Source organism: Dromaius novaehollandiae, chromosome 7 (genome assembly GCF_036370855.1).
Source record: "Dromaius novaehollandiae isolate bDroNov1 chromosome 7, bDroNov1.hap1, whole genome shotgun sequence".
In the NCBI taxonomy this organism is placed as follows: Eukaryota; Metazoa; Chordata; class Aves; order Casuariiformes; family Dromaiidae; genus Dromaius; species Dromaius novaehollandiae.
Genome location: NC_088104.1, coordinates 46,503,563 through 46,527,889, shown reverse-complemented (window position 1 = coordinate 46,527,889; position 24,327 = coordinate 46,503,563). Strand labels below are relative to the sequence as shown.

General features: G+C 46.8%; 2 protein-coding genes across 11 annotated transcripts in view; one reads left to right on the top strand and one right to left on the bottom strand.

Moving 5' to 3' along the window:
* The window catches only part of LOC112986625 (UDP-glucuronosyltransferase 1A1-like), a 37,967-nt gene extending 31,972 nt beyond the window's left edge, over positions 1-5,995 (top strand). For all 6 annotated transcript variants that reach the window (XM_026106000.2, XM_026106001.2, XM_026105996.2 and 3 more), the window contains exons 2-5: positions 1,869-2,000; positions 2,259-2,346; positions 3,151-3,370; positions 4,900-5,995. In XM_026106000.2, the coding sequence (XP_025961785.1) occupies positions 1,869-2,000; positions 2,259-2,346; positions 3,151-3,370; positions 4,900-5,197 (738 nt within the window). In that variant the 3' untranslated portion in view covers positions 5,198-5,995. The remainder of the gene's footprint in view (positions 1-1,868; positions 2,001-2,258; positions 2,347-3,150; positions 3,371-4,899) is intronic.
* Positions 5,996-18,278: 12,283 nt separating this feature from the next.
* The window catches only part of SH3BP4 (SH3 domain binding protein 4), a 67,223-nt gene continuing 61,174 nt past the window's right edge, over positions 18,279-24,327 (bottom strand). For all 5 annotated transcript variants that reach the window (XM_064515467.1, XM_064515465.1, XM_064515466.1 and 2 more), the window contains 2 exons: positions 21,748-21,936; positions 18,279-21,418 (listed from right to left, as the gene is read on the bottom strand). In XM_064515467.1, coding sequence (XP_064371537.1) covers positions 21,194-21,418; positions 21,748-21,936 — 414 coding nt within the window. In that variant the 3' untranslated portion in view covers positions 18,279-21,193. The remainder of the gene's footprint in view (positions 21,419-21,747; positions 21,937-24,327) is intronic.

Below are 24,327 nucleotides of genomic sequence, written 5' to 3'. Positions count from 1 at the left end.
TAGTCCTTTGCCCTCGAGCAGAGGACGATTTATGAAGGAATTTCAGAGACTGTGGCAGACGTGAATCCTTGAAATCCTTGCCCCACAGTGAAGTAGCAACTTATCTGCATGTTTTATGTTAAAAACTCTGTTCCAGGTGTGGACTACAAGTGTATTTTGCCTGAACTATGCCAAACATCCCAAACAGGGGATGTCTGCCACTTTCCGGCATGCAATCTGCCAGTTTCCTAATGCTTTCTCTCGTTTTTCAGTGAGTGTCTACTGCAGATCCTATTTATGAAGATGGTGTGCTGCCCCCACCTGGTTGTGTACATCTGAACGTTGAGCATTGCTTCCTGCTGAGCAGATACTGGTTAAAATGTATACATACATGAAAGAAACCAAAATAATCCACATATTTTCAAAGCATGGCTGCAAAAAGTTTCGTAATGGTAGTGGAGGCATTTCTGAGCAGAAAGGCAGACCTTGGTACACAAAAACATTTAAAGGACACAGTAAAACTAATGGGAATGGTCCCACAGAAAATAAATGGGGCCAAATATTCCTGAAACAGCATCCATGGTGTATCTGATCCACTGGGTCAGGAACCTAAAAACGCAAGTCAGCCGCTGACCAAAGAATTTTGTACCAAAAGCACATACGTAATTCATCTAGGAGCCTGGGGCAGTTTCAAATCTCAGTGAATTTATCCTGAATTGAGCCCTGAGTTCCTAACCAGATATCTAAAGACTTATAGAGAACACGTCTTGAGATAAATCTTGTACGACAGAATCAAGCCCTGAAATTAGAGATAGAGCTCACCTGGTTTGCACCTGAGAGCATCTATTCTGCTGTTTGGGGTGCCACTGTCAGTAAACCTTCAAAGGCTCCTTCTGTTTGGGATCCAGTCTCAAACGAAGGGCCACAGTAGTCTGGTCAGCCATGAAAACATATAACAGAGCATAAATTAAGACAGTTGGTTTTGGTTATCCCTCGGACCCAAGACATTACATTTTAATTAACAGACTTGCAAGAACATTTGTTGCATTATATTGAGATTAAAATATTCATTTTATGCCTGATGCCCAAGCGATTCCCTCCAGTTTTGTCCTCCCTTCCTTGGCTTCACCAAATGTTTTTCTATGGCACAGGATTTTTGTTCCAGCCTTCAGCTCTTTTCATGCTTCATCAGAATCCTTGTGTTCTTGGATTCTAGTGACAGCCCTTCCAGTCCATCTTGTATTTAAATCAAATAAATAAAACAGATAATAAAATTGGCAGCAGTTCAATATTATCATACTCAAGACAGACCCAATAAATGCAGATACTAGTAGGTAAAGCTATTTACTCTCAGGATACTTTTCTTTTTTCATTTTAATTCTCTCTTGCAACTTCATGGTCTGAAAAGAAGAATGTCAGCTCTAAATCCAGATCATCTGACATGCAATAAATGTCAAAATAAAGCACAGTGTGTTTACCTAGGGGCTGGTTGCTAGGCAAAATATGATGATGAATAGATCTGTTTAACCGGTCTTTTTCAATTCATCTTTTTTAATTCCTCTTTTTCATTTGCACAGAAACTGAAGACTTTGAACAGGCAGGGTTTGCTACATGACTGTTTTTAGTAAACTTTTTCTCATGTCCATACTGAATCTTGCCTAGGGCCCCAGTTCTGCAGACATTCACTGGCTTAACTTCACTCATCCACCTGTCCTAATTGCTTCTCTGGGACTCATTTACATATAGATAAATAATTATCCTGATCAAAATTTTAGTTACATTGCCTGTTCATTTTATCGCCTTTCCAGACAGTTTGGTGGATGCGCAACAGCAATTCTGGCTTATGACGTGGGAAGGATTTTGACTGAGGATGTTCTTTGTGTTTGCAGGAATTCGAAGCCATTGTGAATGCCTCTGGAGAACATGGCATTGTGGTCTTCTCTCTGGGCTCCATGGTCTCTGAGATCCCAATGAAGAAAGCCATAGAAATCACAGAAGCCTTGGGATCAGTCCCTCAGACGGTACAGTTTTCCTCTCCTGCTTCCAGCACAGCAAGTCAGCACTGTCTTCAAATATAGTATCTTTGGCTTCCAGTGTGCATAGTCTTCCCTTCTTTCTCCTGCTCCCCCCGGCAGAATGAAACATCATCCCTGCTACGATTGTTAATGAAACAGGCTTTGTGCATCACTGACATTTCAGCTGTATTTTAAAAAACCCACGGAGGAGCGGCAAGAGGTCGCTTGCTGAGATTTAATCTTGTGGTTTTTTTCTCCTGAAAGGTTCTCTGGCGTTACACGGGACAGGTGCCCTCCAACCTGCCAAACAATGTAAAGCTAGTCAAATGGCTGCCACAGAATGATCTTCTAGGTAGGTTTGAGGCATCTTGGATGATCTGTACATAATTCAGCATGTTTCTTTTAATGTGATAAGGCAGTTGTAAGGCACCATTACCATTATCTGCACTGACTCCTTGCATCACAGTGGGTCACAGGACTTCCATAAAGCCATTACTGCTTGAACCAGGTTGTAATTTCAAAATTGTTGAATTATAGAAGAACACTGGAAAAGTGTTCCAACACTTGATTATGCTCACTGTCAAAAACTTGGGCCTTTATTTCTATCTAGCCTCAACACTCAACCATGGGTTGTTGCTCTGCTGTTCTCTATTGGACTGAAGAGGGAATTTAAGTTCCCTGAGTGAGTGCTTCCAGGCAGATCCTTCTGTTTTTCAAGTGGTGATGTTGTACCTGTTCTTGTCAGGAGTGCATATGTTGATTAGACAACAGGAAGATAGTGACAGGGCTTGGCTGTGGGAGAGCTGCAAAACCAGCGAATGGAAAGACACGATAAAAACAACCAGTGGTCACATCCTCTTTGACTTCACTTGGGCTGTGATTTCAGCCTGAAATGTGAGAAGCTTTAGAGGGTTATCCAAGGCTTTCCAGAGACTACCAAAACTGCGATGGAACTCTGCAATCCATGGCTCATTCAATACCCTGTAACGCCCTGTTCTCTGCAGCCCTAAGTCTGTCCATAAGTGATGACCCACATGCAAACCGAAGTTCTTGATTTATACCTACCAGTGATATTTTTGTGCAACTTTCTCTCCAAGGACATGCTACTGTGACTTAACAAATCAAATGGCTAAGCAAGTCTTTCTTTCCTCCACAGCTCACCCTAAGACTCGTGCCTTTATTACCCACGGAGGCTCACATGGTGTTTACGAAGCCATATGCAATGCAGTGCCAATGGTACTGATGCCTTTATTTGGAGACCAGATGGACAACGCCAAGCGAGTCGAGACACGGGGAGCAGGACTGACGCTGAATATACTTGAAATGACTTCAAAGGACATATCCGATGCCCTGCGTGCAGTTATTAATGATAAAAAGTCAGTAATAGAAGCACAGCCTTCTCCTTCTAGTGTTGACTATACCACCAGCACTCTAGCTTCCAGTTTAACAGAACACTAATCATTTCTCTTCTTACATCAAAGGTGTTACATCACTGAGAAGTCAGTGCTTGCCCAGGGTTTGCCTCATCCTGTCATTATAACAGCCCCATCCTCACTGCCTGGTATTATGAGCATTAGGTGATGAGACCTGGCTGATCTGAGAGGATGCAGGTATCAGAGAAGATGGGGTATAAATGCAATGGAAGAAATCAGGTTGACAAAAGATACGTTGTATGGTTAAAACCAAGTTTTCCAGGCAGTGATGTAGAGATCTTTGACACAATGCGGGGGGGGGGAAAGGCAAGCAGTGGAGGGAGATGTGGCAAACTGTGCTTTTGTTCCCCAAATCAGTGGCAAAATGAGTCAGTGGGGAGCCTGAAAAGGCTGAAAGTGTCAGTTGCCTCACTGATTTTCTTTGCATGAAGCAACTAACTCCACTTCATTTCCCCAGCCAGGGCATTCTCCTTCCTGGGGCTCCCTCTAACCACTTCCCCATCCCAGCTGCCTCTCCTCTGGCTATCCTGAGGGTCTACCTTGCAGGCCAGCCTCAGGACCAGGATTGCCTCCCCTGCTATCTCAGTCCTCCTGGCTGGATAATGAACTGGTAGGCATAGCCAGAGAAGCTGTCTGCACAGCAGTAGGAGGAGGGAGACAAGTGGCAGTGCCCCAGAATAGTCCAGAGGCTGATATTGCATCCAGAGGCATTGCCTTCCAGCTGGCAAGATTCACTAAACATAGCTGTTATCATGAATTTATTCTACAGACCAGTTTTCTCTGTCACTTCTTTTTCCCTAGTGTTCATAAGGAGCAGTATTCAAGTTAAGATGCTGCCTGGCTCAGCAATGCTGGACAAATCCAGCACAAAGCAGAAGCAATATGCAAGGATATGCTGAAGTGGTGCAAGGAACCGCACTAGACACCATAGTATCACAATCAGCATTCCCAGGGGGTTTTAAGGCATCGCAGCCAAGGGGAGCTTTAAAACATACCCTCCTCTTCCCCTCTCCTGTTCTCTGTTATAATTAGGGCCTCTCAGTTTATTGGCATCCTCTTCCCCATCATGTTTTTGAGTAATGGTACCTTATTACCATCGTTTCCTAACCATTGTTCCTGTGACAATAATTTATACACTCTGCTCTTGAGATGGATGGCTTTTCTACAGCCAGGCTCACATTTCAGCCAGCTGCCTTCATCCTTCATCCGAGAGATTTTGCTGGCAGCTCAAACTAAGCTTTTCTACTTCTTTTGATACCATTTCTCCTTTTTTTTGTTATTGAAAGCAGCACTTTTGCAGGCCCCTAAACTTGCCATTACCCTTCCCTTTGACAGGCAGGAACACACAAGGAAGCTCCCTGTGGTCCATCAGACAACAGATGCTACATCCTTTCTTTTTCTAGAGATACGCAGCCTTCTCAAACTTTCTAAACACAAAGTCATTGGAAAAACCTGGCTTCTTTTCTTGGCAGGTACAAAGAGAACATCAAGCGTCTCTCGGAGCTTCATCTGGACAGACCCATCCACCCGCTGGATCTGGCCGTGCACTGGGTGGAGTTTGTGATGAGACACAAAGGGGCCCCACACTTGCGACCTGCTGCTCATGAACTCAACTGGATCCAGTACCATTCCCTGGATGTCTTCGCCTTCCTCCTGGCTGTGGTGCTTCTCTCCATGTTCATCTCTCTGGAGTGCTGCCTCTTCTGCTTCCGGAGGTGCTTCCATAAGAAGGGAAGGACCAGCAAACCAACCAAATCCAAGTCCCACTAACAGATGAGACTGGTGGTGGGAGATAAGGCCTCTGCTCCAATATGCAAGGATCACAGAACATCCCAAATCTCACTAAACTAATTGCTGGCTTTCAGTCAAGAAATGATAGCATTTCCTTTAAACTAGTGCCACAGGGGAGGTTGTTTCACTTGTTATAATCCATGTCTTTCATTAAGAATCAGTTGTTAAAAATAATTTGTATAGTAGTGCTTCAGTCACTTGGGAAGGTATCAGTGGGAAGACCAGGACTCCTGGCTTCCACTTTTCCTGGTGTACTGAGGACTCATGATGTCATTTTTCCTTTTCTGTCTGTTTTCTTCTTCTTCTTTTTTTTTTTTTTTTTTTTTTTAACCTTCTACATGCAGTGGAGATATACAGGGATTTTTATAAGGCTTTGCTCTAATGGCTTTAGTAGAAACATTTGCTCTGGTGTAAGAACACCAGGTTTACCACGCACTTTGAAAACTGTATAGCAGCTGCTATGGAAGAGGCAAATGTTATAAATTGACAGTATGTGTCACACAAGCCAAGCTAAACGCACATCTTAAATGGATCATGTGTGTGTTTACAATACCCTGAACTCAGTCAAGTTTTTGGTGCAGAAGTGGTTGTAAAGTTCCTGCTGTTTCACCCAGGTTCCCCATCAGGCAGAGGTCTATATGTGGAGCTGGCCTGTTAGGTGATGGCAATCTTTGCAAGCAATGTTTTAAAAATCCACCTGATTCACTGTTTGTAAGAGATGTTGTGTTAAAGACCCAAGCCCCAGCCCTACAAATAAACCCCCAATACTAACAATAATGGCTTTTGTATTTTCTGACTTGAGAGGTATGGGGTTGGACATTTGTCTGTGATGAAGATGGAGCTGGGGAAGGGGAAGTTTCAATGCAACAGTATGTGACATCCTCAGTGAAAGCCATCTTAATGCATAAAAGCCATTTCTCAGCACTAAGGAACACAGCATTGCATGTGCCTCAAAAGCAAGAAAGCAGGAAAATGCAGGGTTCTCTGAATGCAAATACATGTTTGGGTATTGTAAGGATCACAAAATTGCCAGCTTGCTGCTTCAACCATCTTAGCCTATAGTTGAGCAAAAGACACAGAGACTCCATGTGTCTCCTGAGAATATCAATCAAATAAATCCCTTAGCCTGTAAATGATTGACATTAAATGGACTGAAAGGTAAGCATGCAATTCTGTTGGCCACCGGTGCCAGTCTCCTCTCACTGCAGTACAGCCCTATCAATTTAAACTCTCACTTCCCAGGTCACACACACCTGCTAGAGAACACCAATCCCTCCATCTTTCCCACATATCATCATTTTAGCACTTAGTCAATCAGCACTTGCTACGAGGTTAGGTCTTCAGGCTATCCCATTCTCCCTGTATGTGCTACTTATGGAAAAGCACATCTAGGTCTGAGCCATGCTTCAGAAAGGACCTTAAGTGTAAGTTCGTATTCAGAACTCAAAATGGGCTGGAGCATTGTGGTATGTCATGGCAGCCCTCCTTCCAAACAGCAGTCCTGCTGAGTACCTGGTGCTTTTATTTTCTATCTACATTTGAAAATGTGGGTACCTTAGTGGAAGCCATTAAGCTGAAGAACATGGTCCCTCTCCTCCTCTCGCATGCACTAGCCATGCTCACTGTGAGATCTTTCACTTTGTTAGGGAGGTCCAGGCAATTTTAATGTCTTTGCAGAATTAAGAGGAAGGCAAAGGAGGTAGGTAGGGCCCACCTCAGCCCTTCCCCGCAGCAGTGCCAGGTCCTCTTGGGTTTCATGCCATGAGCAATCTGCCAAGGACCAACACTGACTTTTCATCCTTTGCCTTCCCCTCCTGTCCTTCTACCCCTGGTAAATGTAAGGAAACCTCTTGCCTTGCACAAGGGGAAGGAGTCCCCGCAGTGCATGAGAGCCGACCTCCTTTTAAAACACAGCTTTCGCAGCGCTGGCGGTCCCTGCGGAGACACTGTCCCTGGCTGGATGGGGGGTGAGAACACAACTTGGGGGTCATGGCGGCGTTTCTGTGTGATGCTCCTCAGTACCTCTGGAAACAAGCCCCAGCAAGGCCTCTCATTGCCTAGCACACCATTAAATAGGAATGGAAAGACCAAGAAAGGGGCACGCAGGTTGGTGAGAGACAGGAACGCTGCAGGAAGAAGCCAAGTGGCTCAGGGCATTTTTCACAGACGTGTTTGGCTGGCACGCTCCACATCACTCATCACTCCTGGCTAACAGGGTAGAGGGAGACCAAAGCGAACCAAACCTTCAGCTAACTCTGAGCGCAGGGTTGCAACCATTTGAAAATGTACAAAAACACTTTAAAACATCATTATGGCAAAGTTTTTTGCATACTCTGCTATAAACAGGCTCCAGATCAGTCTAGTGACTTTCTCCGAGTGGACAAGCGAAAATCACCTTAATTTCAGATTAGATGAACAGAATTTTTAAAAGAAATCTTGATTGTAGCTGTTTGTGGTCTTTTTTTAACTCAAAACTTTTTGTGTAGATGGAGGAAAAGAGCTGGGGGAAGCAAGGATGATGCAAAATGCCCGTGGATTACATTACACTTTGGAAAGCTCTCCAACAGAGCAAAACAGCACCAGAAATGAGGTATCCTTCTCCTCTCCTTTTCACTCCCTTTAAAGAGGAGAGAAAAGGGGGGGAGGGGGACTGAAATTTAAAAAGATGAACAAAACCAAAAACCTCATTCAATTTTAGATAATTTTCACTATTTTTCATCCTCTTGACAACTATCTAGAAACACCACACACAAGCCCCAGCTGAAGGAGCACGTCTCCGTTGTTGGAGTTAGGCATGAAATAACCCAGCTCATCTCCAGCTTTCAGGAGGACAAAGAAAAGCAGAAATAAAAACATGCGTGCAAACCTCTATGGGGGGCCCCATGTGCGACTGGGTGGTGCTGGTGAGGCTTGAGCAGGCGAGGGTTTGTGCAGGGACTAGAGAAGTGCTGTGGCCGTGTCCCATTTCAGCCATGTCCAGCAGAGGACACTATGATATTGCTAATACCTGTCATCTGACAGGGAAAGAGGAAGGAAAAAGATGTCCATCCCTGCCAGGCAAGTGCAGGCAGGTGGATTCCTCCACTTAGTTATTGCTCACTTTCCTGCCTCCGTCTTTCCCTCTGATCAAAAGCAGCCCTCTGTTCCTCCTGGGATGGCAAGGAGCTTTGCAGAGCACATAAGAGGCTTTCCCAGCAATTTTGCTTTGGTCACCCTGCTGCTCCCCATGTCGAGGACCAGCGTTTCTGGAAGCCGATGGCAACTTGTTATTTATCCACCTGGCAAATACCAACACTAACAAACCCTTCATATCATTTGAGTAACAGCCAGGAAAAAATATGGTCCAGCGATACAAATCCAGCTGCAGGCTGAGCTTCCCCAGCAAACCCTCTGACCCTCTGCTTTTAAACCCGGGGCGTTTAGCCACGCGTACACTTCAGATGCATCCTCAGCAGCCAAAAATACCCCTTTGCTGCCCTTAGAGAGAGGACAGGTACAAACACTTCCCGCCTCAGCTGCAAGCCTCACAAAGCTCTCGCCATCTCCAAGTGCTCATTTAGCAACCCTTAAAAACTGTTAGAGGGGATGAGAGCCATTGCTTCCCGCTCTGTCACCAGGACTTCTTTATTTTGCATTTTATTTGCCTGTTTTTTAACATCGCTTGCAACAGTAAGGCTGAACCTCAGCAGCGCAGCCTGGGGGCTAGAGCAGTGCTGCTTGTCCTAGGTCGACTGCTGGCCATGAGATTGCCTATCTGCAAAAAAAGAAAAAAAAAACTGGCAAGGAAAAAAAAAAAGCGGGACATGGCCTGCGCCCGTGGCCTTGGAGGGAAGATGCATTAGCCGCCTTTCTCTCGCTGCTTCCCCTCAGCCAGACCGCAGGAAATGGCAGGAATTGCTGACATTCTTCTGCATCAACAGCACTGGTGACGGGGCAGTTCTCATTCCCGCTCACCTCTGGGCTCCAGTCCCCAAGGGCGGCAGCGAGGCATCTCCCACCACCGCTGAGGACGGCTCTCAGGCTCTTTCGCTCCTTCCCAGCTCTGGCTCTGTCCGGCCCCGACAGCCCAGGTGAGCAGAGCTCAGTGGGGAGTTCACCCCATCACGTGTCTCCATTTCCCATGGCCAGACTGAAGTCCTGGCTCAGGGGCAGTCCCCGGCCCAGGTCCTGTCGCCTGCTGGAACCGAAGGCACTCCGCAGCCTCACTGAGGCTTGTGACCGAAAAACACTCTGTTTGCTGCCAAAACGTGGATTTGGGAACCTTGCTTCAGGCACTCGAGGAGGCAGAAGCCTCAGGCTGAAACACCGTTTCTGCTCCAAAACGCTTATCGGTGGGAACAAATGCTGCATCCTTCCCCGCTCGCCTTAAGGACCGCTGCTTCCCCACAGCATCGCTGCCCTGGCTGGCTGAGGGGCTGCTCAGGCATCGAGACTGCCTTTCAGCTCAATTGCCAAAAGGAGCGAGCTGTGCTGATGTCTGCAGCAGATACACAGACACGCTGCCGAGGCGTACTCAAAATCTGAGAGCCCGTGTTATCCGAGGGCAGAGCAAGAACGAGCAGGTCCCTGCAGATGAGAAACGCCCCCCTTTTGCCCTGAGCTGGACTCCCAGGGCTGGAGACCTGCAAACAAGCCTGCAGGCCATGAGCTGCTTCATCCTGTGGTCTCTCTCAGATGCTCACACTAAGCCTTGCAATTATTTAACTTGTTTTTTAAAATCTGCAGTTTTGGGTGGCTTTCTTAAAAAACAAATATCCACTGCGGCCAGCGACTAGGGTTGTGAGCTTGTGACTCCAGGTCCAGGAGCTTCACGTGAGCTGCTGGATGCTCTGTCAATCTTGTTTTACACTGCGGGAAAGCCCTAAAAGCTCAAAATTACCCAGTGTGGCATGCACGCACGCATCCCTGAGGTTGATTTGGGGTGGCTGGTGCGTGCTTCCCTCCGAGTGAGGGCACTGCAATGGCCCACAGCCCTGTGCTCCTCCCTGCTAAAAGGTTGCGAGCTCAGCATGGCGGCAGGGGGAAGATGCTGATAAATAAAGTAGCATGGCCTTGAACCCAGACTCCTTATCTATGATGCCTGCGTTCCCATCTGGGCTGCACTTGCTGCCTTTCTCCAGGATATGGCACCTCGGGATACAGCTTAGGACACAAAACCTGCCAGCCAGGCTGGGGGAGCAGAGGTTTCCCATTGCCGTGATGGGCCCCGTGGTGGCCCCGGTCCCAGCCGTGACTCCATGTTTGGAGGAGGATGGGGAGCCGACATTCACAAGTCAGGTACTTTCAGCTGGAGCGGCTGTGCAAATCTGATTAATTATCACCCGCAGAGATGTTTTTAGGAGTTATTTATAGGCAAGAGAGATGAAATCTGGAGAAAGCGAATGCCCAAAGTGAACCAGCCGCAAAAATCAAGGACATCCTCTTCCTCCCAGGGGAGAAACTTGCCCAGCTGAATCCAGAGAGGTAGCGAACTGCCACAGGCATTTAAGCTCGGTCAGGGATAGCCCATGCAGCAGCACTTGGGTCAGGGAGATCTCCAGCCATACCAGCTCTAAGAAACAGTGGAGGCAAGACTCAGGAGCTCTTTGCTACTGCATTATAAGCTCCTTTCTTACAGGGCTGATTTTTATAACCTGACAGCAAAAGCAGCCAGATTCAGTCTGTAGCTTGTGGCCCCACTGCTGTCACCATGGGGAAAGACAGAGCATTCACAAGCATGGATGAGCCCTCGTGGGCCTCCTCAGAAATGCCTGCCGACACTCAGCAGCCTCTGAGGCACCAGGGACCCGGATGGATAAGGAGACCTGTCACTGTACATGCTGTCACTGAGTTCAGGGCCAAGGTAAGGCTTTGGGCTTTGACAAGCAAGGGGCACCTGGCCCCAAACCTGGCAGGAGCTGGGCTGGATTGGACCAACTTCAAGGAAGCTCAGGCCTGATCTTTGTGCCTCAGTTTCCCCATCTGAGAATTGCAAGGGCAGTAAAGATGTGCTTGGAAATAAATAGATTAAAAGGAGCTAAGCATAAATTGGGAATTACCACCGTCTGTCTGGCACCGTTCGGCTGTGCTTGTGCAGGCCGCATGGACCCATCCAGGCTTACAAAGGCAAGAGAAGATCAAATCTCCATCTGGAGATTTTTTTCATCGCTGTCTGAGCCAGCTTAGGACACCGGTATTTCCGAGAGAGGGGATGCCGACTCGGAGCTCGTCTTTCACACATTGGATTCCTGCTGCCAGGCCTAAGGCGGTTGTGCAGAGATCAAACGCGGCTTACATTAACCAGACAAAAAAAGTTGCTGTCGCATTACTCTCCTTTGATAGATATTAGCAGGTGCTCCCAATATCAATTCCCTTTCTATTAAGGAAAGGAGAAAAGTCTCATACATAGGATCTGATTGTTCAGGCTGATAAAAGCCAGTCATCAGCCTGGCCCATTCAGGCACCATCAAATCCTAAACACCTCCAACCAGATATTGGCTGGCTTATCTACCGCATAACCCCTCTTCAAAAGCCAGCTGAAACAAATGGAGCTGGCAGATTTCTTCCCTGGAAGGCTGCAAACCTAGGTAATTTGGGGGCCCAGCCTTGCAGAGTCCAGGCTCTTCCCACCTGCCTTCTCCAGCCTGTCAGCACGCTTCCTCTCCTCGCAAAGCCAGGGGTGGCAGAGCATCATTTCCCCACTCTGGCAGCTGGGATTTCATCCTGGAGGAGATGAGGCAGTGGGGCCGGACGGCACCAGCAGCCACCAAGCAGAAAGGGCATCTCCCCAGCCCTGCAGCGTGAGCCTCTCGTTACTTCTGAGAAGAACAAGGCCAGAAAGGGCCTCCTAACAGCCCCTCAGCAAAGCCACTTGAATTATCAGGCACAGACACCAAGAGCCAACGCAAAGAAAAACAGGGCCCGGTGATGGGCACAGATTAAAGAGAGCTGCATCTGTTTCTAAGCAACCTTCTCTGGCTCATTTATTTCTCCCAGCGAGGGACCAGATTGCGTCCCAGTGACTTGGTTTGCACCAGACGAGACTTCACAAAGCAATTGCTGGAAGCTTTAATTAACGTTCAGTGGGGGGTAATCAAAGCAGGGCACAAACCCAAGGTTAATTATCCTCGGGAGGCTGCTGAGGAGATGGTGGGGCTGTTCTTTGAGTTTTGGCCCCCAGTGGTCGGTCTTAACTCCTTAGAGGGATGAGTCTGAGACAATCTTATAATAAGAAGAGGGATGCTGTGGATAACCCAGGACAGGATGGATTAGGTGAGGGGCAGGGGAAGGAAGGGAAAACCACAACTACCACAGTGCTCCTGAGATCAAGCAAGTCTGTTAAATGCTAACAAAAATAACATGTTCCCCTCCCCAGCCAGAGGCTTTTCCTTTTCACACAGGACATGAGGGTCCTACAACCCCACAGCAATCAGTCAATCACTTATCGCAGAATCGACAACCCTACAAATGAAGCTTGCCCCTATTTTGGCCAATCTCACTTGTAAACAGCCTTTGGGAAAACATCCCTTCATATTTTGCTTTTTTTTTAATTATTCAGAAGAGCTCAGTGTGTCACTTCTTGCTTGGAACTCCCTGATCCTGTGGTTGAATTTCACAGCTGGATTAAGTCTGGCCGAGTTGTGAAGAGACAAGCCCCAAGGAAATCTTTACGTTAAGCCTGTTAGCAAATAAAGGGCTTTCATGATGGGAGATATGAATGGGTCATGATGCTGATGTGCAGCAGGAATTATGTTTCAAGGGACAATGACTGTCCTGGTTAATTTGCAGTCACCCAAGCCCATGTTTTATGAAGGATCAGGTCTGATTAAGTCGATTTTGGTTATTAGGGTGAAAAGGTTATGAGGGTCCACAAAACAGGGAAACAAACCCAAACCTGAGATAGGACTCCAGAGCCAGATATGCCTGGGATGTTGGCAAAGCCAAAGGGTCTCGCTGTGGACAATTACAGGAGATGACCTTAACAAAAATACTATAGGGAAGAGGGTTGCTTTAGCACATGGGTGGCTTCAGCTTAAAAAAACCAAGCTGGCGGCTGTGCTCCTAACCATTTGGGCACTCAGCAAAGCTCTCTGCAGAAACAGTAGTCGTTTTTGCTTTTGACATCCCCTCTGAGACACACCGACGCTCTGCCCAGCACCCACAAGGTAGTGGGATGAGGAAGGACTCCCTCCCACCCACTGCCCTATGGCTGCAGCTGCCCCGCTGCCAAAAGTCAGGTGCCTTCTCCAGTGCCTCCTTGTTACCTTGAGCCAGTCCCAGCTTCCCCTCAGTCACTCCCATCCCAAGCACCGAGGGTAGAAATCCAAGTGCTGCACAACATGGCCCTCACTGCAGGTTTTACTAGCATTTCCGGCACAGTTTTGCACAAAGCAAACATTTTTAACTCCACTTCACGAGAGGGAAGGTGGTCCCATCAGAGAAGGAGAGCAGATGCGTGGGACAGCACTGGGAACAACCATTTTCTGGTGGCAAAAGAAACCAACCACCAAGAGGAATACATAGATGTCCTCTAACCAATTTCTGTCCACTAAGCACTCAGGACCAGCTCATCATCTTGCAAGACATGAGTATCTGGCCTGCAGATAATCCACAACAAGCACTGAACTGAGAGCTAGGAAGGAAGCAAAGGAATTCATTTTCAGCAGGGATGTCTAGGGATGGAAATAGATACCCGGAAACCTCCAGGGTCTTTAACAAACTGCACTGGGCATCCAGACACTGAGAGCTGGGAAGACAAAGCAAAAATCATAGATACAGCAGCTTTTCTGTATAGACACTGATAAGCTAAAGGGGATCATTTTCTTTCCCTTTTGACATGTCCTCTTCATTCATTTACTGACATGAGCTGAGCTGATGCAAGATGATCATTCAGTTTTGATGGCTTAAGTAGAGGAGAAGAGGGTGTGAATGCATTTCCCAAGGTGACCCGTGCTGAAGCAGGCTTATCCTTTAATTGGCCCCAGGAAAAAAGAATCAAATCATTTCCTTGAAGTAGTAGAGGGAGTCAGTCATCAGAGAAACAGCTAATGGAGAACTGCTCAAATTAGATGGCTAGTGCCCCTTCTGGCTAGACTACGTAAGAGCGATGCATGGATAAGGGCTGAAATACGTAACAAGACAGCAATTTCAAAAGACATGGAAAAATACAGGCTGCAGAAGAGTAGTCATTCACAGTGGGAAGCCAAACAGCAGAGGAAAGCACTGAACCGAGGATGTACTGGCACCACCTTTGAGCAACCTACCTCCCCAGCCCAGAAGGTATATGGTAGCACATAGACATTCATCCTCAGGGTGAATCTGCCATCACCTCTGCCGCTGAGCACAAATCAGGGCTGCTTTAATTTCCACAGTGGTTCCCTTTTCTCCGGGGGGAGGGTCAGTACAGCACAGGCATCTCCCTGTCCTAATGTGCTCATGCCGGTGCAGTTGGAAGGGGAATGATAACCCCAGCAGAGGCCAATCCATCTGTTAGTGCTCGGCATGAAGAGCCTAGGGGAAGTGAGCCTAGGGACTGGAAAGAGGGTGGGCATAGGGAAAACCTGGGGGTTATTTGTCTCCAGGTGGCAAATATTTACAGGGGACCTGCGGTGGGGAAACAGCTGCATCACAGGATATGGAAGGAGCCCAGGGCTAGCTGGGCTGGAGAACGTGTTTTCATGCCACCCTACACTGTGAAGGCCCCAATATCAATCACTGCCCCAGCCCCAGACTACTGGCACTGCCTCATTTCACAGAGGAAAGGAAACAAGTAAGGAAGGGCAGCTGAATCCAGAGACCTTGTTATCAGCATAGATTTGCTAGCAATTAAAAGCGAGGGAAAAGAAAGAAAAGCAATAGGACACACAGCTATCAGCAGCTTCTGAGGAAGCAGGCCAGTGTATCATTATTGGAATGGCAGATCCCTTAGTGTAATCTAATTCTGGATCATTATTCTGCTGTTTTTTGTCTTGGTTTATGCACATCTCAACATATGTTTATCTGCACAAAGCAAGTAACAAGCATTTCTGGGAAAGCAGCTGTAAAAAACATTACAGTTGAGAATAAAAAGCAGCCAGTAACAGTAGATAACTGCAAAGTCTCCTGAATAAAACAAACGTCCAGTTGTCCAGAATGCACAACTTTAAAGCCCAGATGCTGGCCAAGACAAAGACTCTCTCAAATACCTAAGGCTGAGCCTTAGGGCTACAGCAGTACTTGCACTTTAAAATTGCCAACAATCCTCTCTCCTAAAGATCGCCTCTTTTTCAAGCGTTTTAGTTTACCTGGGCATATTCTTAACAGCATCCACAGTGAGCAGTTCCCCTGTACAGCACCAGGAGCCCACAGATGCAGCCACGCATCTGGGACTGCATGAGGACCAGGAGCTAGCATTAATGCTCCAGCTAAGAAAATCAGGGAATCGGTCTTCAGTATATTGCCCTCACACAAGGAAAGCAATGAGGCCCTTTGTGCAGAGACAGAGGAGCACAAGCTACTGACTGGTGGGCAGCACCTTGTGAAAAAGCCCTTCAAACCACAGAAAGCAGCAATCTGTTAAAAGAAGCAGAGTGGATAGCCATATGGTACAAAGTCCAGTCTATGTCAGCTGGACAACAGAGGCCTGAGTGAAGAAAAGAGCTGCCCTAGGAGACATCATCAGCAAGTGATGGCCATCCCTGGGCCGCTGGCTGGAAAATACCTCCTTTTATATCTGCCCCAAAGGGATTCCCCATCCTATTACCCAGCACTCAGAAGTCTGCCTGTGAGCTACGGGGTCAAGTGCCATCTGAATGCAAGAAAGGCTGTCCATGGATCAAAGATGGGAGTTTTTTTGGTCCCAGATTAACCCAATGGAAAGATTTACCATTAAAGGACACTGCTGCCAGTCTGAGGGGAGTTGGCTCCAGATTCAAAGGTCTCTCCAGGGGATCTCAACTGGGATTGCTGAATTGACTGAAGATCCAAGAGCACAGACAGAGTGTCTGAAATGGAGCTAGCTCAATTCATGTGAGTGCCACAGGCTTGGACACTGAACTAAGCAGGAAAGATGTGGCATGGGCTGGGCAAGACTCAGTTGGAGCAGTGCACTGGTAATACTTCTGTCATTTTGCTTTGGAGGCCAACATCTTCCTGAAGGTAGGGCTGGAGAAAACTGGTTAGTCAGATGGAAAAAAATCCACTTGAGAAACAAAGGATAGCTGAAGAGGTGAACAGACAGAGGGAAGAGAGAGCCAAAAGCTGGATCCTGGTGCATCATCCCTGGAAGAGTCTGTGAAGAAAAACACTCTTCTGCTTATGCCCTTTGACAATGCAAAGGGATGCCTGGTACCTTGCTTAGCTCGTGAGCTCCACAAAAATGCTATTTGTTTTTTTCTCCTGCTCTCTTCATGTTTCCCTAGGCTAGACCTTGGTTTTGGTTTGGAAATTGAGTCGCACTGTTGGTGAGAGGGAAATTTCCAGCCTCTTCAATGAACCATGCGGCCTCCTATCAACATGGACACGGATCGGGCAGATGCAGCACCATAATGTGCAGGTTAAATAGCAGGCCTTCCTCTGCCCATCTAGTCCCTCGTAGGATGAGATCGGGGGCATTGCACAAGCAGTTCAACCAGCACAACAGAGGTGGCAGCAATTAGATTTTGGCAGCAACCTCTTCACCCAGTGACAGAGCACGTCTTGCGCCTACTCTCGGACACTTGTGCACCAGACTGCCAAGGAAGGGCAGCACTCCTATGAATTCAAACACACCTCATTGGCAAGCACGAAGGGCAGAACACAATCACCCCTGGAAATACAGATTTGTGCTCTCATTAGCTGCTTATGTGCATCCGCCTGCAAGCCACAGTCTGCACCAGGCTTTTCTTAGGAGGTGTGTTAGGCAAGCTTCACCAGCACCTGCAAATCCTATGCGCTCTCAAACCCAGCACAAAGACAGCTGGGAGATGGGACTGCAGACAAGTCCAGGATTTTCTGGACCTTCAGGAATCAGCATTTTCAAACTTCATCCACAAACACAGATGCTTTCAGTGAAAAATATTTGAGAGAGTTAAGGCAGCTGGAACCATCTTTCACCTCCTCACAACCATGAGCTGGGGCTTTCAGGGAAACACAGTGCAACACTCACACAGGTGTGGACAGATGGATGGGTGCGAAGCAAGGCCTAACCACATCCCTCTGCATGATACACCGTCCTTGTCATCTGCAACGAGCAGCAGTCCTGGCTCAGCAAGCTGGATGTGCAGCTCTGTGCCAGACCGCAAGATGCATTTGCCAAAGATTAAATCAAACCATCATGTTTATCCTTCATCTTTGGCAAACTGAAGCCACCACCAGAGCCAGATAGCTAAATACCTCAGTTTTGTGTCCTGAAATACGAATTCAGCTCACACTGATGGCATTGTGACCACCAGCCTGAGGTGGGAGTCCAAGTCCATGGGGTTTGGGCATCAACCCACTGGGACTGTTAAAAGCAACCTGGCAGCAGAGATTTGGGAAGATGAACATTACGCAATCGGAAATTCTCTGCCTTGATGTCTTCAATAGCCATGTGTCATGTTAGAGAGTTGCAAGTCCATTTTTACACATCCACTCACCTTGTGCAACTGGCTTAATAGCCTTCAGATGAGGATAAAATACACATTTTTTCCATGCAGAAAACAGCCCAAAAATTCTTTGGAAGATAAAAATCTTGCAAAGGGGCAACCAAATCTTTTCCCATTTTTAAAATTTTTCTATGCCTTACCTAGTGCTTGGACACAAAGAGCAGCTTGGGAGGCTAGAATAGAAACACTGCTAGAAAAGAGTAAGTCTACACTTTGCTTTTCTCTCCTAAAACCACCAAGTTGCAGTGGGATTGTTTTCAGTGAATTTCCTCTGGAAAGGTCAAGATGGAAGTACAACCTGAACTGAGATTAGACTGAGATTAAACACCAGGCCCAAGACCCGAAGAACTGCTGGTTCTAGGTGCAGAAAGCTGCTCTGAGAAACAGTTGTTCATATGGTGAAAACCTATTAAATTAATCCCACGCATCAAAGCCGCCCTGTGACCATGAAACAACAGTAGATGAGTTCTACGCAGTAGCACTGGAATAATAACAGCTTTAATCACAATATTTTTTCCAAAAACTTTTCTTAAAAAAAAAATTAAATTTTAAGTACAATAACCAGTTACTGCACAAACTGTAGTAATGCAACGCCCAGACTGAAATTTTGGAGAAGGGCTTGACGTTTAATGGGCAAAAGCTGTTTGAAGGATGTACACTCAGTCCCAGTACATGAGGAGAGACTGGATTTCTGACCGAGGATGGGGACAAATAAACGCAGCAGTTATTTCACGGCTCCCAAAATGTGACGTCTGTGCTCATGTGGTTCTCAGGAAAGGTGAGGGCAGATGCATACAGTAGAAGAGCTGAGCATGGTATATTTTAGGCTGCCACTGAAATGTTAAGCCAGGTGTACAGAGTACCTGAGGTAGTTAGAAAAAACAAGGGGGAAAATAAAATGCTGAAATTATTTAGGGATGTCCCTAACTTGTCAGAACTCTAAGAGGCTAAAACTTCTGCCCTGGGGGCTAACGGCTGCTTAGGAGACAAGCAAGGCCCTTGCCCCTACCTCTTTCCTCGTTTGCCTCGAGCAACCTGGCCTGGCTCAAGCTCTCAAAGAGCCTCTGCCAAGCATCAGTGAGGCTGTTTTGCAGAGGTCTGGACCAGCACAGCTCTGTTCACAGGACCAAAGCCTCATACAGTACATGCCTTCCGAACAGCAAAAGCCAATATTTGGGTAAAGCACATGAGAGAAACTGCACGGCATGTCCAGGAGCTGGTCCATTAGCAGATCTGCCTGTCAGCATGCGCTCAACCACTCTGTTACAGGAGGTATTCCTCATTGCAATGGAGATTTCTGCTTGGTGCATGGAAAACATGCTCTTATGGTGGCCTGTTCTTGTAAATAAAAAGCAGATACATAGTGGGCTCAGGTGCCTGACAGACCCTATTTCTGTGCTATGGTAAGTTGCATAGGAAACTCCTTAAAGCCCCTGAGGAGAAATTAAGGTGCTATTTACTTTTGGTCGGGTCCAGTGAGAGCAACTGTTTCCAGGGATCTGTTATCAGGGAGAGGATATGAGAGCAGACAGGCTGTTCTTTGCAAGAGGACCATTCCCTTCAGAGACTGTCCTGCGAGCATGATCCGCCGGTGTCCCAGGAGCCCACCAAATGCCCACATACTGCCCAGATCAGGCAGACGGCATCAAGCTGCCTATGTCTTAGGTCACAGGGAGAAGAAGAGCCGTACAACGCGAGCCAGCCAAATTGGCCCAACCACAGCTCTGGCAGGGGAGCTAACGTCACCTGCAACTTCCTAAGCTTTGCAGTGGAGAAACAAAAGGCTAATGTTGCCATCTCCTGCAACTGGCTGATAAATGCCCATCCTGCTTGGCAGCAAGGCCACAATAACCTGTTTCTTGTGTGCTCCTATCAGTGTAAAGTTCTGGGATTTAAAAGACACATCTTTCCCAATTTGGGGTTTTTTTTTTTTTTTTTGGATCAACATGAGAGAAAAGCATCCGTAACAACTAACCTTTCTGTGGTAGCAGCGTTTTGCTATAAAGGAACTTTGCACTTAAAATAAAGTAATCTTTCTGTGCAAAAATATTTTCCTCCCATGTAAAATATTTCAAACCTGGGGAGCGGGAGGAAGGAGGTCATTCAAAAGAGTTAGCTATAAAAAGAAGGGGAAAAGTATGGGCACTTAGTGCCACATAGTACTATTTAGCTCAATGGCACCAGTTTTATAGCAAAGAATATTTACAAGTTAAATTGGAATTCAGTAGCCTTGAACAGCCCAATTCAAAGCCCGCTGAAATCAATGGCAATGAGCATTAAGTCGCATAACAAATCTCCAGTAACAAGACTCCAGTGAGCTTTGGATTGGATTTCAAGTTAGATGAGACATTTTCTCTTTTTCCTTTTTTTTTTTTTTTTAAGGAATATATAGATCACAAGAATTCCGTCTGCTTTTCCAGCCACTTCCCCAAAATATGAATTCCAGGGGAGAAGTGTCCAAGCACAGTTTACTGCAATGGCAGGGTTAACCATTCCCAGCATCTTTCCAGCCTCTATCATAAGGCAGCAAGGAGCAGGTCTCTGTTGAACCAAAACACTCTTCAGCTTCTTCCAGATGTCCCCTGCAGCAACCAGACGGGATGAACCATCCCCTCAGCCAGGTGTGAGGGGCAGTGCCAGTTCTCCTGGTTGAAAATGGTACCTGTGCATTTGAAAATAGGTGATGAGCATCTCTCCATCCACAAAAAAGAAATGCACATTTGCAAGTATATTAAAAAAAAACAACCAAAAAGGTCACAGGGCCTGTGAACAAGAAAAAAAGCTTCTTTTCAGTGTAGGAGGCTTGCTGGGTTGAAGACATCCCAAGCTGGTACGGTGTTTTTCAGAGAGTCATGCCTGGTGGTTAGCCAAAGCCTGATAGCAGAGGTGAGGAGAGGGCATTCACTGTGCTTTGTCTTAAATACATATTTACATGATTCATGTTCATCTCAAAAGTGATAATTTAAAAGCAGTTTCTACAACATAAAAAACAGCAACAGCTTCCCCCTAAAGTAGTTACAACCTTTGCTGCTCATTAAAAAATTAGATTTTTAATTGCCTAAAAATGTGTTTTCTTTTTGTGATCCTTCCCTCCCACTCCCCTCACCACCCCTCGCCAGCTTTAAACTTTTTAATAGAAATAGTTTAACTGGTATCAATTCTCCAAAGCATAGAAAAAACATCTGCTCTGGATGCCTTCCCACTAGCAGGAGAGATGTCTCCTGATGATTTCTAGTCCTGGTGAGAATTTGCAAACTTTGGCCTCTTAAAACCTGCGGAGAGCAATCTCCACTTATTTTTAAAATCAACTGCTAAAAAAGGGGAAACACGCAGAAAATAAAGACACCACCAACAAACGAGATGCGGAAGAATGAATTGCTCCAGGAAACCCCATTTAGATGGCAAAATCTTCATGGTCTTGTGGGCTGAAGGCAGCTGCCCGAAGCATGTCCAAGGAGTTGACAAGGATCAGCGTGCCAGTGAGATGCTTCCAGCGCTTGGTGATAGGGTTCTTCATTTTATCCAGCCCTATGTGCAGCTCCTGAATCACATCGCGGTAGCTGTCCCCGATCTGGCCGCTCCAGGTGAGCAGGAAGTCATATGCTGGTTTCCACATGGCCTGCATCACACGGGAGAGAGGGAAGGAGAAAAGTAGAGCTCAATGCAAAGCTCGGGCTCTCAACAGTTTGCCTTGGTGGCTGCTTTTCACTGCATTTGGGATAGAACAGCCAGCAAGCAAGTAATGCTATACCCAACATGTAGTGATCTCCAAACAAACATATTCCACGTAAAAACACCCCAGAATGTCCTCAGCATATTAAAATCCCATTTATCCCCGAAGGGCACACCAGAAGAACATGCGGTGGACATCTGGAGCACTGGCCACAAGCAAAAACAACCTCGGGAAATGCATGAAACCCTCCAACACCGAGGACTGTCCACTCTCACCTCGCTGTCCACCACCCCTGTTTTATCCCGGTGTGGGGCCTCGTAGGCATCCATCTGCTGCTTGGAGACCTTGACTAGCTTCTCAGCGAGCTCCCTCCAGCGCTGGGCCACCTCCACGGCCGTGGTCAGCAGCACGAAGTCCTGAATGAGCCTCACAACCAGCCCCTGACAGTCCATTTTCAGCAAGGCCTGCAGGACCATCATGAAAAAACAAACAGTGTGTCAAGGAGGGTGGCAAAAGGCAGGTTAGCCAGGGATTACTCAAGGAAGTCTCTCAAGAGGTTACTCCCAAATCCTCCCACCTCCTTTCTGGCAACAGCTGGCGAAATTAGGCCAACAGGCTCAACAAAGCAGTAATCCCATTAATTGAATGAAGTACCCTACCCCGGTTTGATGTGGTTTGTAGCCTGTGCTGGCCAGCATAACCTTATTTTCCAGGCAATCGCTCAAGATGTTCAGTCCTCACATAAGCAGTTTAAAGCATCTCAGAGCTGAGAAAAACAGACACCTTTAATCAAAATAATTAATCCAATGCGGTCAACACAGCTTGCATCCCCAAGCCTGGAGAACTGTCCCCTCAAGTACGGATAACAAGAGGGCCCAAGGATTTCCCGCAAGCAGCCATGGGTTAAACAGAACATTTTGGGACAAGGCCTGGACGGCAGTCCTGGGAGAAGATGAGCTGGGGTGAGACCCAGGTGAATGGCCATTTCAGAGCACTACAGGACCTGACCACAGCGGTCACCTTGCTTGAGATGCACTTATTCCTTTCACTGCCACTGCCCCTTCCCTAGCCAGTTCAGAAACCATCTCCTTAAATCATTTATTGATTTAAGTGCAAGTGGCTCTGAAGAGCTGGGGAGGAGAAAATGCTTCAACTAGGGAGACTCGCAGCAGGAACAGGCTTCCATACAGCAGTGACTTTAGCCAGCAAAAAAGAACAGAGTGGGTTTGGAAATCTGCTGAGGATTGCTATCTTTGGGTAATAAAATCACATTAATGTCTGCTCAAAACAAAAAACAGGTTGTAATAGCAGAAACCTACGATATAGCCCAGGAAATGAAGGGTTTACGGGCAATTATCAGGCCACAGGACCTGACCAACAGAATCAACATCTAGCTCACTGAGGGCTCTCCAGTTTGCCAGAGTCAAATGCTTGTAATGCAACAACATAAGGAGCAAACCCTGTCTAAGGATAAAGTCACCTCTTGAACCTCAACAGGCTATTGAAATGTGTTTTAAATTAAGAAACAGGCATCCCTTTTTTAAAATATCAAAACAAAGCAGGCAATCCAAAGACTATCCCTTGGGGGACAGTTCACCACCCAGAAACGTTTAATCATTCTCCATCTCCCGCGACACTGCCTGCCCTGGGATAACTTGCAGCAGTCACTTCAACAGGTTAATCGCGGGCTATAAAAAAGAGTGCTTCAATACGTTTTCTATTTGCTACCTTTCTGCTTTGTCGAGTACCTTCTTGTTTTTATATTGCTACGCACTGGAGCCATGGAGAGAGCAGAATTAGGACTGCGGGTCAGAACACCAAGGGCACTGTGCAGCATTTTAACAGGGAATCTCAATTTACCAAATGCAAGCTATAGCTCAGGGATAAAGAGGGCAAAACCCTGAATGACTCTGACTCTCACTAGGGAGATACGACTGACACAGCAGTATTATTATAGCCATTCCAGCTACAGAGCTGGGGAGAAATTCTCTGTGGTCTGAACATGGCAAGAATCCCCCTCCTTTTTCTTGCTAATTCCTCTCTTTTTCATTTCAAGTGCACTTCATCAAGCCTGTGTCAGGCACTGGCATTTAGACATCAGGATGTACAGCCAGCAAGCGGTTGAGACAGGGTTAACGTGCCATTACCCTGCAATGCATGCCCATGCCCCTTTGCTGCTGTCCCCACAGCAAAGGCAGGGGCATCAGGCTGTTGCCACACCAGTGCACAGGCCTGAGCACCTCTCCCCATACACGAGGTCTAGGCAAACCCACCTGATTTCACTCCAAAGCAGAGCAGGGGTTAAATCCTCCCATATGCCAGTTCTCAGGGACAGTAACAAACAGCTGGGAGAAGAGGGTAACATCTGAAACCACTCCAGCAATTTGCAAAGCAAATATACGTCGATTCCCTTATCTGTTTCCAGCTTACGCAAAGCAAAGCAGGGCTTGAATCTAATTATGGCTGTGGACCAGCGTTAGCTTTTCAAGCAAAGTGCTTACATGGGCTTCCTGTATTAGCAAGAGAAGTAATAAACTCTCTTGTTAAGCAAGCAAAGAAAAAACATTTGAAGAGCGTAATTTTTTTTATGGGCATTAAAAAAGCATTTAGATCTCACATCTGTGTCGTACTCATAACAGCCTCTGCAGAGGACTCTAAGTCCAGCTCTCCGGCAATACTGTCTTATCGAGCAGCCAACAGATTCGCTGCCCTCTCATCTGGAGCAGGAGGACTCAGACGGTCCTAAAGAGGCCTGGAGTCAGGATTGCACTCTGGGGTCCTCTCTCTGAAACCACTAGGCAGCAGGTACAAACCACTCTAAATCATATAAATGGCGCAGCGGAACCATGCCCTCC